Raw genomic sequence first — 13,718 nt, 5'->3', positions numbered from 1 at the left:
TATTGTGTGAATGAATGAATGAAAACTTTATTTAACAGATTGCAGAATGGGTACAATACAGTACGGCTCAATACATACAATTGTTAAAGGGATGCAGACCTGAGAAAGACGTTTGTCTTGTTTCCATCAGGGTCCCCCATTTTCAATTCATATAGACATTTATGACATACACAACATACATGACATTTATGGCATAGGGACATATAGGTATTTAGTACTGATACATTTGTGACATAAGCGGTATTCAAATATACAGTACTGTTACCCCTAGATCCTGACAGAGTATATACATATGATGGGGAGGGGACTGTACATTAGGAGGGGGTGGGTGGGTGGGAGGGAAATATACATACGGCGGGGAGGGAATATATATACTGCAGTGTTGTCAGTGTGCTACTGACAACCTACATACTGCAGTATGGTGTTCCATGTTCATGAATAGTGCACTGCAAAAGATGTTTAACTCAAAGGTAGAACATACTGTTTGGCTGGTGCAGCTCCGACTCCGAGTCCTGTAGAAGTCGATGGTCGTGCTGTGCTGTATATTCCATATGCGGTAGACAGTATTTTGTTTCCTCCGCTAAGTGAATGTTTTTTTCACCCGGCTTAGTTTACACAAACGTTAAGTAGACTAGTGAACTTCCAGTGCCAGAAAGCGTTACGAGCGCGAGTGTCTCCCTGCTAGCTCGCAGGTCAGCCTGATAATAACAATAACAGCTGCGCCCACCAGCATGGATCAACACGCGAGGTTGCGTGCTGTGACGTCACTCCCCAATACAAGGAAAAGCTTTCCAAACGTATATTTGACTGTCGAAAACGAAAGAAAATACTGCATTCCGCCTGCATTATGATGAGATAGTAACGAAATAGTAACGCACGGCCACTTGGACAAGTAACTGCAATCAGATTACTGGCTTGTAATGATTAACGCGTTAGATTACTATTTTCGGGGAAAAGTAATCAGATTACAATAACGTGTTACTTAGTAACGCGTTAGTGGCATCACTGACTACCACACTACAGAAGGTTAACACTTTCACTACCACACACACACCTCAGGGCAGCTCTGGCTGCAATTGTAGCTTACCACCACCGGTATGACTGTGTATGAATGAATAATGGACTCTGTGAAGCGCTTTGGGTGTCATGAAGAGCGCTATATAAATCCAAGCCATTATTATTATTATTATTATTATTACAGAAGGTTAACCCTTTCACTACCACACTACAGAAGGTTAACACTTTCACTACCACACTACAGAAGGTTAACCTTTCACTACCACACTACAGAAGGTTAAACTTTCACTACCACACACACAGAAGGTTAACCTTTCACTACCACACACACAGAAGGTTAACTTTTCACTACCACACTACAGAGGGTTAACCTTTCACTACCACACTACATTAAATAAACTATCATGCCTTTTCCTTCATGGGTGTTGTGTTTACAGTGCCACAAGACAGAGTCATTGACATAACAAAAGAGCCTTACTAGAACGCAGCAAGGTGTTAATTGCCCCAAGAGAGAGAGGGGGCCATGGAATACAATGCATTCTGGGTAGGGTTGTAGTTTTTTAACACAAAGTGTAAAAATGTCAAGGCTATTTTCTCTGATTAGGTTTTGTGATAATCACCATGATTCATAGGAAGTAGCTTGAAAAGTTTCCCACCAAAATGTTCAAGTGATGGCTTATTTTGAAGGTATGAATCTGTACTTTCACTGTCTCTCTCTCTCTATCTCTCTCGCTCGCTCATTCTGTGCCTCGAGGTCAAAACCCGTTTGAGAAAGTGTCGGGTTACACTATGCGCTACAACCCCTCTCTCCCCCTACCTTTCTCTATCTCTCTCTCCCTCTCTCGCTCGCTCGTTCTGTGCCTCGCAGTCAAAACCCGTTTGGGGAAGTGCCGGGTTACACTATGCGCTACAACCATAGAGGGGGCATTACTGCAAATCAGTGCTATATTCACGTCAGCAATACCGTCAAGTCAGACGGAGATGTGATTTCTCCGGTTTAAAACGGAATTCCGTTTTTTCTGACCTAAAATAGTGACTCACGTGAATCATGCAGAAAAGCAATAAAAACATTTTGGGGGGGGGGGGTCATGGTAAATATTGAGCTGCGGAACCGGCTTTTTAGAAAGCAGCCAAATGCAACCAACCAGAAGGCGAGGCTGTTCCGAAGCTTACATTGCTTTCACCCGCTTCTGCTGTGCTCAGCACCAATGAGTAGCACCAATGAGCAGCGGCTATTTGCTTTTTCCCCGCCTCTGCTGTGCTCAGCACCAATGGGAAGCAGTTATTTGCTTTTTTTGTTTCTGAAAGGCGGCCATTGCTCTCTAGCTCTACACAAGAGTAAACTTGACTCAACAACCTCCGGCAACTTTTCCGAGACAGTAAGTTCATTTGACTTATTCTAGTCTAAAGAAACATATATATTGCTATTGATAAATCTAGGTAACGTGACGAATGCGGTTTTTAAATCGGAACGTTATTTACGCAACAACCACTGTGTGTGTGTGTGTGTGCGCACGCACCGCTTGCTTTCCATGTATGACAAATGTACATATGAATGCGTTTACATTTTACACATAAATGCAGCTATGGCATATATTACTATTGATCAATCTAGGTAACGTGAATGCCACAACTAATGTCTTTGTTTGTTAATCAGAATGTTATTTACGCGACAACCAGCGTGTGTGTGCGTGCTTGTGCCGCTCGCTTTCCATCACTGTAGTGTCTGCTGTCTTCATAACGACACTGTCTGTGTACTACTAGTACTTTCAAAAAATTGTCCTGTGTAACCTGAGGTAAGTTAGGCTAACTAACATCTCGAATAGCTAGCTAGCTAACGTTACAACAAAACCAACAACAACATGGGCATGAAAAACATGTTTGTCTGGGACGTGAATGAGCTATGATGATATCGAGAGGGATAGTTGCATCTAGCTGGGTCACGTTAGCTTGATACACATTGCCACCTAGCGGTTTTGAGAATACACTGCTAGCCAGTCTACTTGACTACAGTGTACCATCCAATACTTTTTAACGTGTAACGTTACGTTATATTATAATTAGCGATGCGGATTCGCTGGATTTTGTCCTTTTTTTAATGGTTCAGGGTTTGACAGGATCCTTCACAAATATTGGACCAAATGTAACGTTATTTAATTAACAGTGTAAAAAAATAACCATTTAGCTATGATTAATAATTGTCACTCATAGCTTTCAGCATCTTATCACCTTGTATTTATTCTTTATACTGACCCTTAACCCTTTAATCGCCAAGGACGCCTTAACACGTCATTCCCCGCCATGATTAATCTGCCAATGACGCCGTAACACGTCATTGAGATCAATATTTCAAAAATCTGTGATCGCAATCATATTTCTCCCTCTCAACTCTCCAACGGTTCAACAGCGCCATCTGGTGGCAGATCGCCCAAACCGGAAACGGAAACTGGTGCTCATCCAAATTCGGTCCGACCACTCGCTATAGGTCCCGGGACTCGAGCTCGACACAATGGATAGCGATCCGTTACCAATAACTCGATAAACAACATGATTTGTTCGTATATACTATTATACAACCTGGAGATGGATCGCATATTTCAACATCCCATAATAGGAATCTTTTTGCTCCACGCTCATCGCCCAACGGCCCGAGGAGACTGGGGTAAGTTTCAGCGTTTATTTTTACCGTGTTCGATACAAACTGCTCTAATGATCATATCACCCACACTACATGAATCATCTAACGTTGGCCACGGAATTATAAACGACCCCCCCCCCATCCGGTCAACATCAGATGATAAGTAGTAACTTCTAGAAGCACGTCCATTTGAATTTTTTTATCCGGCGCTGATCGCTATCAAACTGTATTTGATCATCAATATAATGCATTTAGGGCTATAAATCACGTTCTGCAGAATGCTGCAGAAAACGATAAAAACATATTTATACTTTAGACCGTATTTTAGTATGAATATGTGAATGAAAAAGTAGAACGTTGCTACACCCTGAACAATAGATACTTGGTGTTGAATGGGCCATAGTAATGTCAATTTAGCAATACAATTTAAAAAGATATAGCCCTGCAAAGAAGGGGAACTTATCCATAGACAAATAGAGCTGGCAGAGGATGGTATAAGGATATACATAAGCGTGGCAGAGAAAGGGTTAATCTTAAAGCTTAGAATAACAGCTATTTTATCTCAAAATTAGTATTTTAAATCAAGTGAATTGAGAAACATGTTTAAAGTGTTTAATAGTAATCATTGGAATTTAATTTAATACTAATAGCATAACTAATGAACCATGGTCAAAGTACCATTTAATAGCCCTGAAGTCAAGACCATTGATGGGGGGGTGAATAATTACTTCAAATGGAGCTGGCTACAAGAGACAGTCGAGGTAGAAGCCGGAAACACATTAACACTGGAATGTTTTAGTAAAACTTACCAACCAGGCAAGGTTACTTGCACCCTGTGCAATAACACCATAAACTATGGCTCAAGTGGGAAGAAGGCACTCCAAATGCATGTTAAACACCTGAAAGCATACAAGATCCACCAACAAAATATGAGAATTGAAATAACACCAGCAGACAATGAGAGAGATACCTGGAGGTTAGAGAGAGAGATATATATACCTGGAGATTAGAGAGAGAGATACCTGGAGGATAGCGAGAGAGAGAGATACCTGGAGGTTAGAGAGAGAGAGAGAGACCTGGAGGTGAGAGAGATACCTGGAGGTTAAGAGAGAGATACCTGGAGGTTAGAGAGAGAAGGGGATATCTGGAGGTTAGAGAGATACCTGGAGGTGAGAGAGATATACCTGGAGGTTAGAGAGAGATACCTGGAGGTTAGAGAGAGAGATATTTTATTCATTTTCTTTGTCCCTCTCCAACCCTTCTCCCACTTTCCTCTTCCCTGCGAACAGTTCAGTTCTGTTTATTTCATACAAATAAAATGTGTTTGTTTATTTCAAAGAAAAAAGAATAGTTTCGAAAATGTTCAGGTTTTTTTGGTGCAATCACATCCCTGATCAGAACACCTTAGATGAGTGAGGGAAGATCTTGTGAACTCGAGACTAGACTGATGAGTCAATATGATAATTAACGACACAGACCACATTGATATAATCCCCAATTGCTAGGAAATAATGCTAAACACTGGAAAAAGGCATTTCTAATGCACGGGACCTTTAAATAATTTTTATCAATGGAGTTACCCTTTGACATATGAGTTTTGTTGGGAATGTGTTAAGCCTTCAATCATTCATTGTATCTTCAATGTTGAGAATTTATTTTCTTATTTTAATTGTATTATTAATTACATTCTGTATTTGTATTCTGTAGTGGTGTTTTCTTGTGATGACCCCAGGAAGACTAGTGGTCATTCATCAGCTAATGGGGATCCTAATATAAAGTAAACATAAACCAGACCATGCTCTCAACCTCCCAGGCTCCATAAAACGCTCCTTGGACAGAAGCTTTTCTACACACTGGTGTCCATATATGGAATAGCCTTCCAGAGCATGTTATTGGTTCCAATGCAGACAATGGGTCTCATTCTCCAATGGACTTACGACAAAAGGGGCTTTCTCTTAGGACCATTTGAGACCCTTTCGGGCAAGACATGAATATAGACAATATATTATAATATAATATTAATTATATATGTTTTATTGGGACGGTTGTTGAATCCCAAAATCTGCTGAAAAGGTCTCAAATGGCCCTAAGAGAAAGCCCTTTTTGTCGTAAGTCCTTGGAGAATGAGACCCAATGGTCTTCAGGCCTTCAAATGCAGAATTCACAGGCACCCCCTGACCATTCCCCTCATTGACTTGAGCTGCAGTGAACCATATGATTGACCAAGTGGATATCTGCGTTTCCTTAATTGCTCACAATTGCAACCAATAACTAAAGCACTACGACCTGTGTTCCAGTGCCTCCTGTGGGATCATTCCTTTTGAAGCTGATGTCCTGGAGTCCTGTCCTACTGGGTTTTGATTTAAATATCAATTCAACTGGGCTTGGTGGTGCTGGTTTCAAGGGGACCTGTGATTTTTGTCAACATATGTAATTTGATCAGTTTATGTAGTAAGTTTCTGCAGGATGGGAGATGCGCTAGAAATAAGGTTTAGTGAAAAATCTTCACATGTCCACTGAAAACATGGCATGGATCAGAAGATGGATCTTGGGATTATAAGATTTGATTTGGTTAAAATGAAATGATTCAATATCAAATTGATATGTTTTGTTCATTAGATCTAAAGAGTTCATTTTCCTCTTTTTCATTCATTTGTTGGAGCACAGAGAGACAGGCTTTTTTAGAGACTTGTCAATTCACCATTGAATCAAGGAAAACCCTATAACCTGTCAACTAATTATATCTTTAGTCTGTGACACTTATCCATTAGGGGTGGGAATCACCAGTTTAATCATGATACGATATTGATTCTTTGGGCGACGATACAATATTTGCTGACATCACAAAGTGCCACGATACGATACTTTGATTCAGGTGCCTCCGATCGATATGAGACGATATCCTATGCCCATTTAACACAATCAGTAACATTTAGATTAACTCAAAAAAGGCAATGAAAATATCATTTGACATTTTTATTTTTGAGCTCTTCCAGAAGTTCCAGACATTTAAATGAAAAACAATCTATTGTTTTTAATACAAATAGACCTGTGTAAAGTGCCACGTTTTATATATTGAGCTTTAAACTTTAAGTTTGGAACTCGCAACACACAACCTAAAACCCCTCCCTACCTCCCTCTCCCAAACCGTTCCTACAACAATTGTTTTATGTTGTATGATGATCATGTATACATTTATTATGTATTTAATTTTTTATGTTTAAATATCAGCATTATCTGTCCATCCTCAGTAAATACTATCAATATAATATACTCTTGACTTCATCTGGTCTTTCCAAAGACCAGAGATGGGATGCGAACGCGCACACACACACAGAAGAGAATGCCCTTCCCCAGTCCCCACTAATGGACCTTTGCTGTTCTTTCTATGCCTCTGATCAGGGTTAGCTTAGTTCGCATAAGCAGCTAACGTTAGGTTAGGTCTTTAATTAACACGACGTGGGCATAAAGGAATGGCAAGGATGCAAAGCATGTTAGATGCATTTGATCTGTTGCTAAAAAAAATAAAGCAGGGACTTATTTCGTGACCAAAATAGGCGGACTCTGCTGTAATGTCTACACACATGGGAGTTCCACATGCTACTGCTGTTGTTGGGCGTATAATTATGAGACTCTCCACGGGACTTTAAAAATAAGAGTATCGATATGAACCGATCTTTTTACGTTGCATCGATCCTATTGGATCGTTGATAATTAGATCGATCTGGATCGATGTATCGTCCCACCCCTATTATCCATGAGCTCTGTTGCCACCTGACGTCCATCACCTTCTGTCTCTGTCTCTGTCCCTGTCTCTGTCTGTCTCTGTGTGTGTGTGTGTGTAGGGCCCGGAGGTGGAGGTTCCTCTGATGATGCTGGTGGAGGCTCTGTGTGAGCTGCGCTGCCCCGAGGCCATCCAGGGCCTGGCAGCCTGGAGCCTGTCCAATGGCGGGAAGAGCCTGGCCTGGCTGAGTTCTGTAGCCCTGCAGGCAGAAGGACGGTACGTACAGGACAGAGAGAGAGAATTCTCCTTTATCGTCTTATTAGCAAGGTCAAAATTATCCTTTAGGAAATTATCCTTTTATCATCTTATCAGCACAGTTGAAATGATCCTTTATAATCTTATCAGAGCGGTCAAAATGAACCTTTATCGTATTATCATCATGGTTGAAGTGATCCTTTATCGGTGCGGCCGAAATGATCCTTTATTGTATTATCAGCACGCTCATATCATATTTTTTATATATATTTTAGCTGCTTGTAAGATATTTTTTAATGCTGCTTGTAATTGTAAGATATACTGTAAAGCAGTGGTCCCCAAACTACAGCCCACGGGCCGGATCCGACCCGCCTCCACATTTGGCCCGGCCCCCTAGAGCCCCGGAGCTTTTTTTCTTTTTTTTGGCAGCATCCCCATTGTCTGTGCTGACTGTTTGTTAGTGTTTGATATTTTATGTTGGTTTTTAGTACTTTTAAACATCCATTTTTAGTAAGTAGTAGTTTTTTATTTGATCCTATAATTTCTTTTTATTTATTTTTTTTTAACTTTATTTTTTAGCGTTTATCGCTTTTCTGGTCAAGCATGACCGACAGTTGTAGGGTGAAACGGGAGAGAGAGCAGGGGGAGACATTCGGCAAATGACGGCGAGTCCGGGAATCGAACTCGGAGTCAACCAGATCCGTGACGCAGCATGGAGTCCCGCGACGCAGCGCGGTAACATGGTGTGCTACTGGAGCACCCCCCTATAATTTTTTCATTCACGGATTTGTGGACTTTTTTTTGTGTCCTGAAAGGCGCCTTATAAATAAAATGCATTATTATTATTATTATCATCCAGGAGGGAAAATACACTTTGATAGTAAGGACTGCATCTCTGCCTGTCCTGACCAGGAAACACTTTGCAACTGTGATCTCCTCTGGCAGTAGTTGGATATTGTAATGTGTGGCGAGGGGTTGCAGCAATTCCACTGAGAGAAACTGGTCTGAGGCTGGATAACATGCCTGTATGCCCAGGGCCGCCTGGGAGAAATGCGAGGCCCTGTGCGAGATTTAAAACGCGAGGCCCCCCCCTAAAAGGTTAAAAAATTTAATATTATATATATATATATATATTTCCCCCCCCCCCCCCCTCTCCATACAGTCAACATATTCTTAAATAATAGCGCTGCCCGAGGCTGGGCATGATACAGTCAACATATAGCAAGAGAGAGAGCGAGAGAGAGCTCCCGTTCTACAGTCAATATACAGTGTTATTGGAAACACATTGGAAAGAAACAACCCAAAACCAGAGCAAATTGAAATGCTATTTGGCCCTAAACAGAGAGTACACAGTGGCAGAATACCTGAGCACTGTGACTGACCCAATACTAAGAAGATCCTTGACTAGGTACAGACTCAGCGAGCACAGCCTAGCCATCGAGAAAGGCCGCCATAGGCAGACCTGGCTCCCAAGCGAAGACGGACTATGCACCCACTGCACACAAGATGAGGTGGAAACCGAGCTCCACTTCTTAACAACCTGCCCACTATACCAAGACATTATACTTCCCACAAATTGCAAACACCCAAAGATACTTTGAAAACATGGACAATAACTCAAAACTCCCATACCTACTGGGAGAAATACAAGAATGTGAAATAAAGCCCATTTGAATTGAAGAGAGAGATAGATAGAGCATGTCTGTGTGTTAGAAAGAGAGAGATGGAGAGAGAGCATGTATATGTGTGTGTTAGAAAGAGAGGGAAAGATGGAGAGAGAAAGCATGTCATTTTGTGTGTTAGAGAGAGATATAGAGCATGTCTGTGTGTGTGTGTGTTAGAAAGAGAGAGAGAGAGAGCATGTCTGTGTGTTAGAGAGAGAGCATGTATGTGTGTGTGTTAGAGCAGTGGTTCCCAAACCTCTCCTCGAGACACCCCAGCCATTCCATGTATTTGTTAAATTCCACCACCAGCACACCTGATTCAACTAATAAAGGGCTTGTTAAGTTGAATCAGGTGTGCTGGTGGTGGAATTTAACAAATACATGGAACGGCTGGGGTGCTTCGAGGAGAGGATTGGGAAGCACTGTGTTTGAGAGAGAGAGAGAGAGAGAGAGAGAGAGAGATGCATGAAAACTCACCATAACGCAGTATCAATGGCAAAGTTGGAAGGAGACGACATCGGCGCATTTTCCGTGGAGATGAAAAGTACCAGTCCCTTGGGAGTCCTAGTTTATCTGCCACACGTTAGCACTCGATAACTTAGCAATTAGCTAAAGGCAGGGACGCGTAACTAGCGTTAGCTAACGCTAGCTAGCATTAGCTAACGCTAGTTACGCGTCCCTGCCTTTAGCTAATTGCTACTAGTACTAGCCGACATAGCTATAGCCTGACTGAAGGTTCTAACATGCAACAACTTTCATCTTCAGTCCATCTGCCGAACATCCTCTTCGTCTTGGCAAAGTTGGCATAACCATCATACTTGGTATTGATAACAAGCTTATGGCACACGTGTTATTTCTTCTGCTCCATGCTGCTTTTCAAAAAACATCCCCTCGCTCCTCTGGATAGCGCTGAATAGATCCTGTACGGTACAAACGTGTCTATCTGCAGAGCAGCAGAGCCGCAGAAACCGGAACACTATTCTACAAACGTGTCTATCTGCAGAGCAGCAGAGCCGCAGAAACCGGAACACTATTTTACAAACGTATAATGTGAAATATATAAGCATGTAAGCAAAACTAGATTTTAGGTCTGTGATGAAAAAGGGCCTCGCAGGAAGGGGAAGGCCTCGCAAAAAAAATTTATAATAAAAAATAATAAATTGCGAGGCCCTGTGCGACCGCACTGCTCGCACACCCCCTGAGGCGGCCCTGTGTATGCCTCTCATAAGTTGTTCTCCAACTCATGAGAACCTGCTCTTGCAGCATTCTGTCGAGGACTGGATAGAACAGTCTCAGCTGATCTCCTGAGCTGAGTTCTGAGCTTGTGCCACAAGATGACTCAACTACATACTCGTCCATCCTTTTCTACTTCCTCCTTTCGCTGGTAGTATGTTCCGCAATCCCAAAGCCATTACACATGGCCTTTGTCCTGTCATACATGTCCATGTGCCATCTCTGAGGTGCGATAACCGTTGAGTGTGTCCTGCACTGTGCTTTTAAATAGTACAGAGCTAGAGCTAGGTGGTCTGTAGGTACTGTATATTTATTTAATAAATAGTGTTATTTCATTAACTCATTCTGCGCCACGCAGTATGCCCATCTTATACCACTCTCTGCCAGTGCTGTAACCCTATGGAGTGGCTCACCTTCTATGTAGGGCTATAACTTTTTTAATATTATAGCTATATCGACATTACTATGGCCCATTCAACATCGGGTATCTATCGTTCCGGATGTGGGAACGTTATATTTTTCCATTCATACTTTGTTGTGTTAGTACCGTCGTGAATATAAGTGTTTTTAGACTGTATTGTATAGAGCAGTAATTACTAGAACGCCCTGACGCGTATTATACATAATCGATTGGCGTTTCGTTCCTATACACGCTATATAAAAAAATTCAAATGCATATGATCGCTATACATTATGCTCCATCATGCGTGAAGGAAAGGGGGGGGGGGGGTCGTTTATGATTCCTTGATTGTCACTAACGGCTGTCTTTAGTACGACACCATACGTTGATCGGATAGATGAAATAAATGGACAATCGAGCTGGAATTAACGTTATATTCCTCTTACCTGTGGCCGATGCGTCTGGAGAAAAAACGTTCCAATTTGATGTCGATCTGCTAGATCCATTTTCCGTTTGTATGACGCAATAAACACCGAAAGCATATTGATTCTTTCGTCTCGAAAGCGATGGATGAATTATGAATGCCAATAGCGAATAAAGGAAATAACGATCATAAAAACTAGTTAACTCGTTGTTGGCGCTCAACGATTGGCGGGCAATAACGAGTAAACTCGTCTTTGGCGCACAGTGTGTGGCTTTCTGGAAAACAATAAATGTTTACGTTTAGGTACCCCTGCGATCGTCACACTTTTTCTGTTACAAACTGGCCCCGACCAGAGAAGGGAAAAGTTATGTGGCCCTCACAGGAAAAAGTTTGGGGACCCCTGCTGTAAAGGCTAATTTAAAGGAGAAACTAGACATGTGCTGTCGTTAGCCAACAGCGGGCGTCCCAGCCCCAATTCTCAATCCACCTTTTGTGACGGTGTCCCTGAGTCGAGCTGTTGAGGAGTAGTTAATGTTTCTATTTTTATGAGAGTAGAGCCACCATGAGGCCAGATGACTGATTAGTGGGCATCAGGTGGGCACTGCTCCTACTAATGCCTATAGTAGGCGAAACACTGATAAGTGTGTGTGTTGTGTCTAGGTTTGAGAAGGCAGCTTTGGAGTATCAGGAGCAGCTTTGTGCCGTGACGGGGATGGACTGCTCCATCAAAGTCTTCGACCGCTCGGTGCTCAAACTCTCCAACTCCAACAATAGCACCAGCAACAGCCCCAAACACACAGGCAACGGTCAGTATGAATATGATGCTCTAATAATGTTGCTTTGGTCTGTTAAGGCTCTCACTAGGCAGCAGGTGGATTTTAAACCATATACTAACAATTTCATTACAAAGATTTAACTCTACATTCTATGTGGGCGAAAAGCAAAACATGTCATCCATTACAGCTGTTGTATCGTTTGGTTCTTTTTGTTATTTAAAGGGAACATATGGATCTTTTCAACAATGTTATGCAACTTCCTTGAATTTGTTGAACACGTTTTATTTATTTTTATTTTATATTATTAACTAGTCTAAATCAAATTTTAAAAGTCTCATATTATGAACATGGACACAGTCATAGATAGAAAGCATTCTCGTATATATTGAATGGGTCTCTTGCACAAGTGCCATGTCTGTATTTTCCCTCCAAATCACCAAAGCCAATAGCAAAACATGACTTGTCAGTAACGTAAATACTTATTTAACGTAGCTACAGTATAAACACGGATCAGAATGTTAGTAACTTAGATACTTAGCGTGTAATCAAGATATGTTGTTGCAACATAACTCAATAACAGCCAAATACACATGCCCTAGGTGAGTGAGAGCCCTTTCTCTCTCTCTGACTGCTGCTGCTACTGTATTTAAAGTCTGTATTGTCCCCAGGCGAAGGCAGGAGGACGGTGCTGCTCAAGGCTAGCGAGTGTTCCCCAGAGGTGCTGAACTTCCTCGCTAACAAGGCGTGCCAGTGCTACGTGGCACTGTGCGATTGGCCCTCAGTGCAGGAGTGGCAGGCCAGCGTCCACGCCCTCAAGAAGAACGCCACCAACCCGGCCAGCATCCACCTCAAGACTGATCTGAACTACATCCAGGCGCTCAGCCACTTTGAGGACGGAGACTTTGCAGAGTGTCAAGCACAGCTAGAGCTACTACCTGGAGATGACTACGGCCTGCTGAGTGCCACCACCAGCAAGGAAAAACTGGGTAACGTTTGGCTGCAAACCTCATGGGTCTGGACCTATGAAGTGAGGGCGGTTTGATTATGGCAAAAATCTTTTTTTTTCTGTCATCTTCTATAAGTTACCAAAGACGTTTCAAAATAACTCGAGAAATGCACCGTGGCTCCTTTCTACCTCTCGACATGAGCTGAAACTACTGTTTGGGCTTGAGGGGGAGGGGCAGAGCGCACCCATCTGAAGGAAGGGTGCGCTGCATTTACAGCACAAGACAAAATGAGAGCAACATGGCATGTGGCACACTAATCGTTTTATCTCAATTATCTTTCATGATCGTGGGAAGCCAAAATCGTAATTGAAAGTGAAACTCAGATTAAACGCCCATCCCTAGCATTTGGGCATTCCGTTCTATTATGAGGATTACATGTTCTGTGTCTTGAAACCTCTGCCACATCACCCAGAGGAGAGCAGACCTCTAGAGAACTGCAGACACTATTTCCTCAACTATTTGTTCAAACTTTCCTCGAGGTGGGCTTCTACTACATTTGAAAATTGTGGAGGAAATGGCAACTGCAGTTTACAAGGGGTTAGAGCTGTCCCTGAAGCCTGTTTTTGGGCTTCGAACTTCG

At 42.2% G+C, this 13,718-nt stretch overlaps 1 protein-coding gene across 2 annotated transcripts in view; it reads left to right on the top strand.

Annotated features, from left to right (window-relative positions):
- smg1 (SMG1 nonsense mediated mRNA decay associated PI3K related kinase) overlaps window positions 1-13,718 on the top strand; it is a 474,356-nt gene that overhangs the window by 198,402 nt on the left and 262,236 nt on the right. For both annotated transcript variants that reach the window (XM_084329910.1, XM_084329909.1), the window contains exons 23-25: window positions 7,501-7,655; window positions 12,016-12,161; window positions 12,800-13,117. In XM_084329910.1, coding sequence (XP_084186036.1) covers window positions 7,501-7,655; window positions 12,016-12,161; window positions 12,800-13,117 — 619 coding nt within the window. The remainder of the gene's footprint in view (window positions 1-7,500; window positions 7,656-12,015; window positions 12,162-12,799; window positions 13,118-13,718) is intronic.

This window comes from Notolepis coatsorum (assembly GCF_963971535.1).
Source record: "Notolepis coatsorum genome assembly, chromosome: 14".
Classification (NCBI taxonomy): Eukaryota; Metazoa; Chordata; class Actinopteri; order Aulopiformes; family Paralepididae; genus Notolepis; species Notolepis coatsorum.
This window is presented reverse-complemented; position numbering and strand designations above follow the sequence as displayed.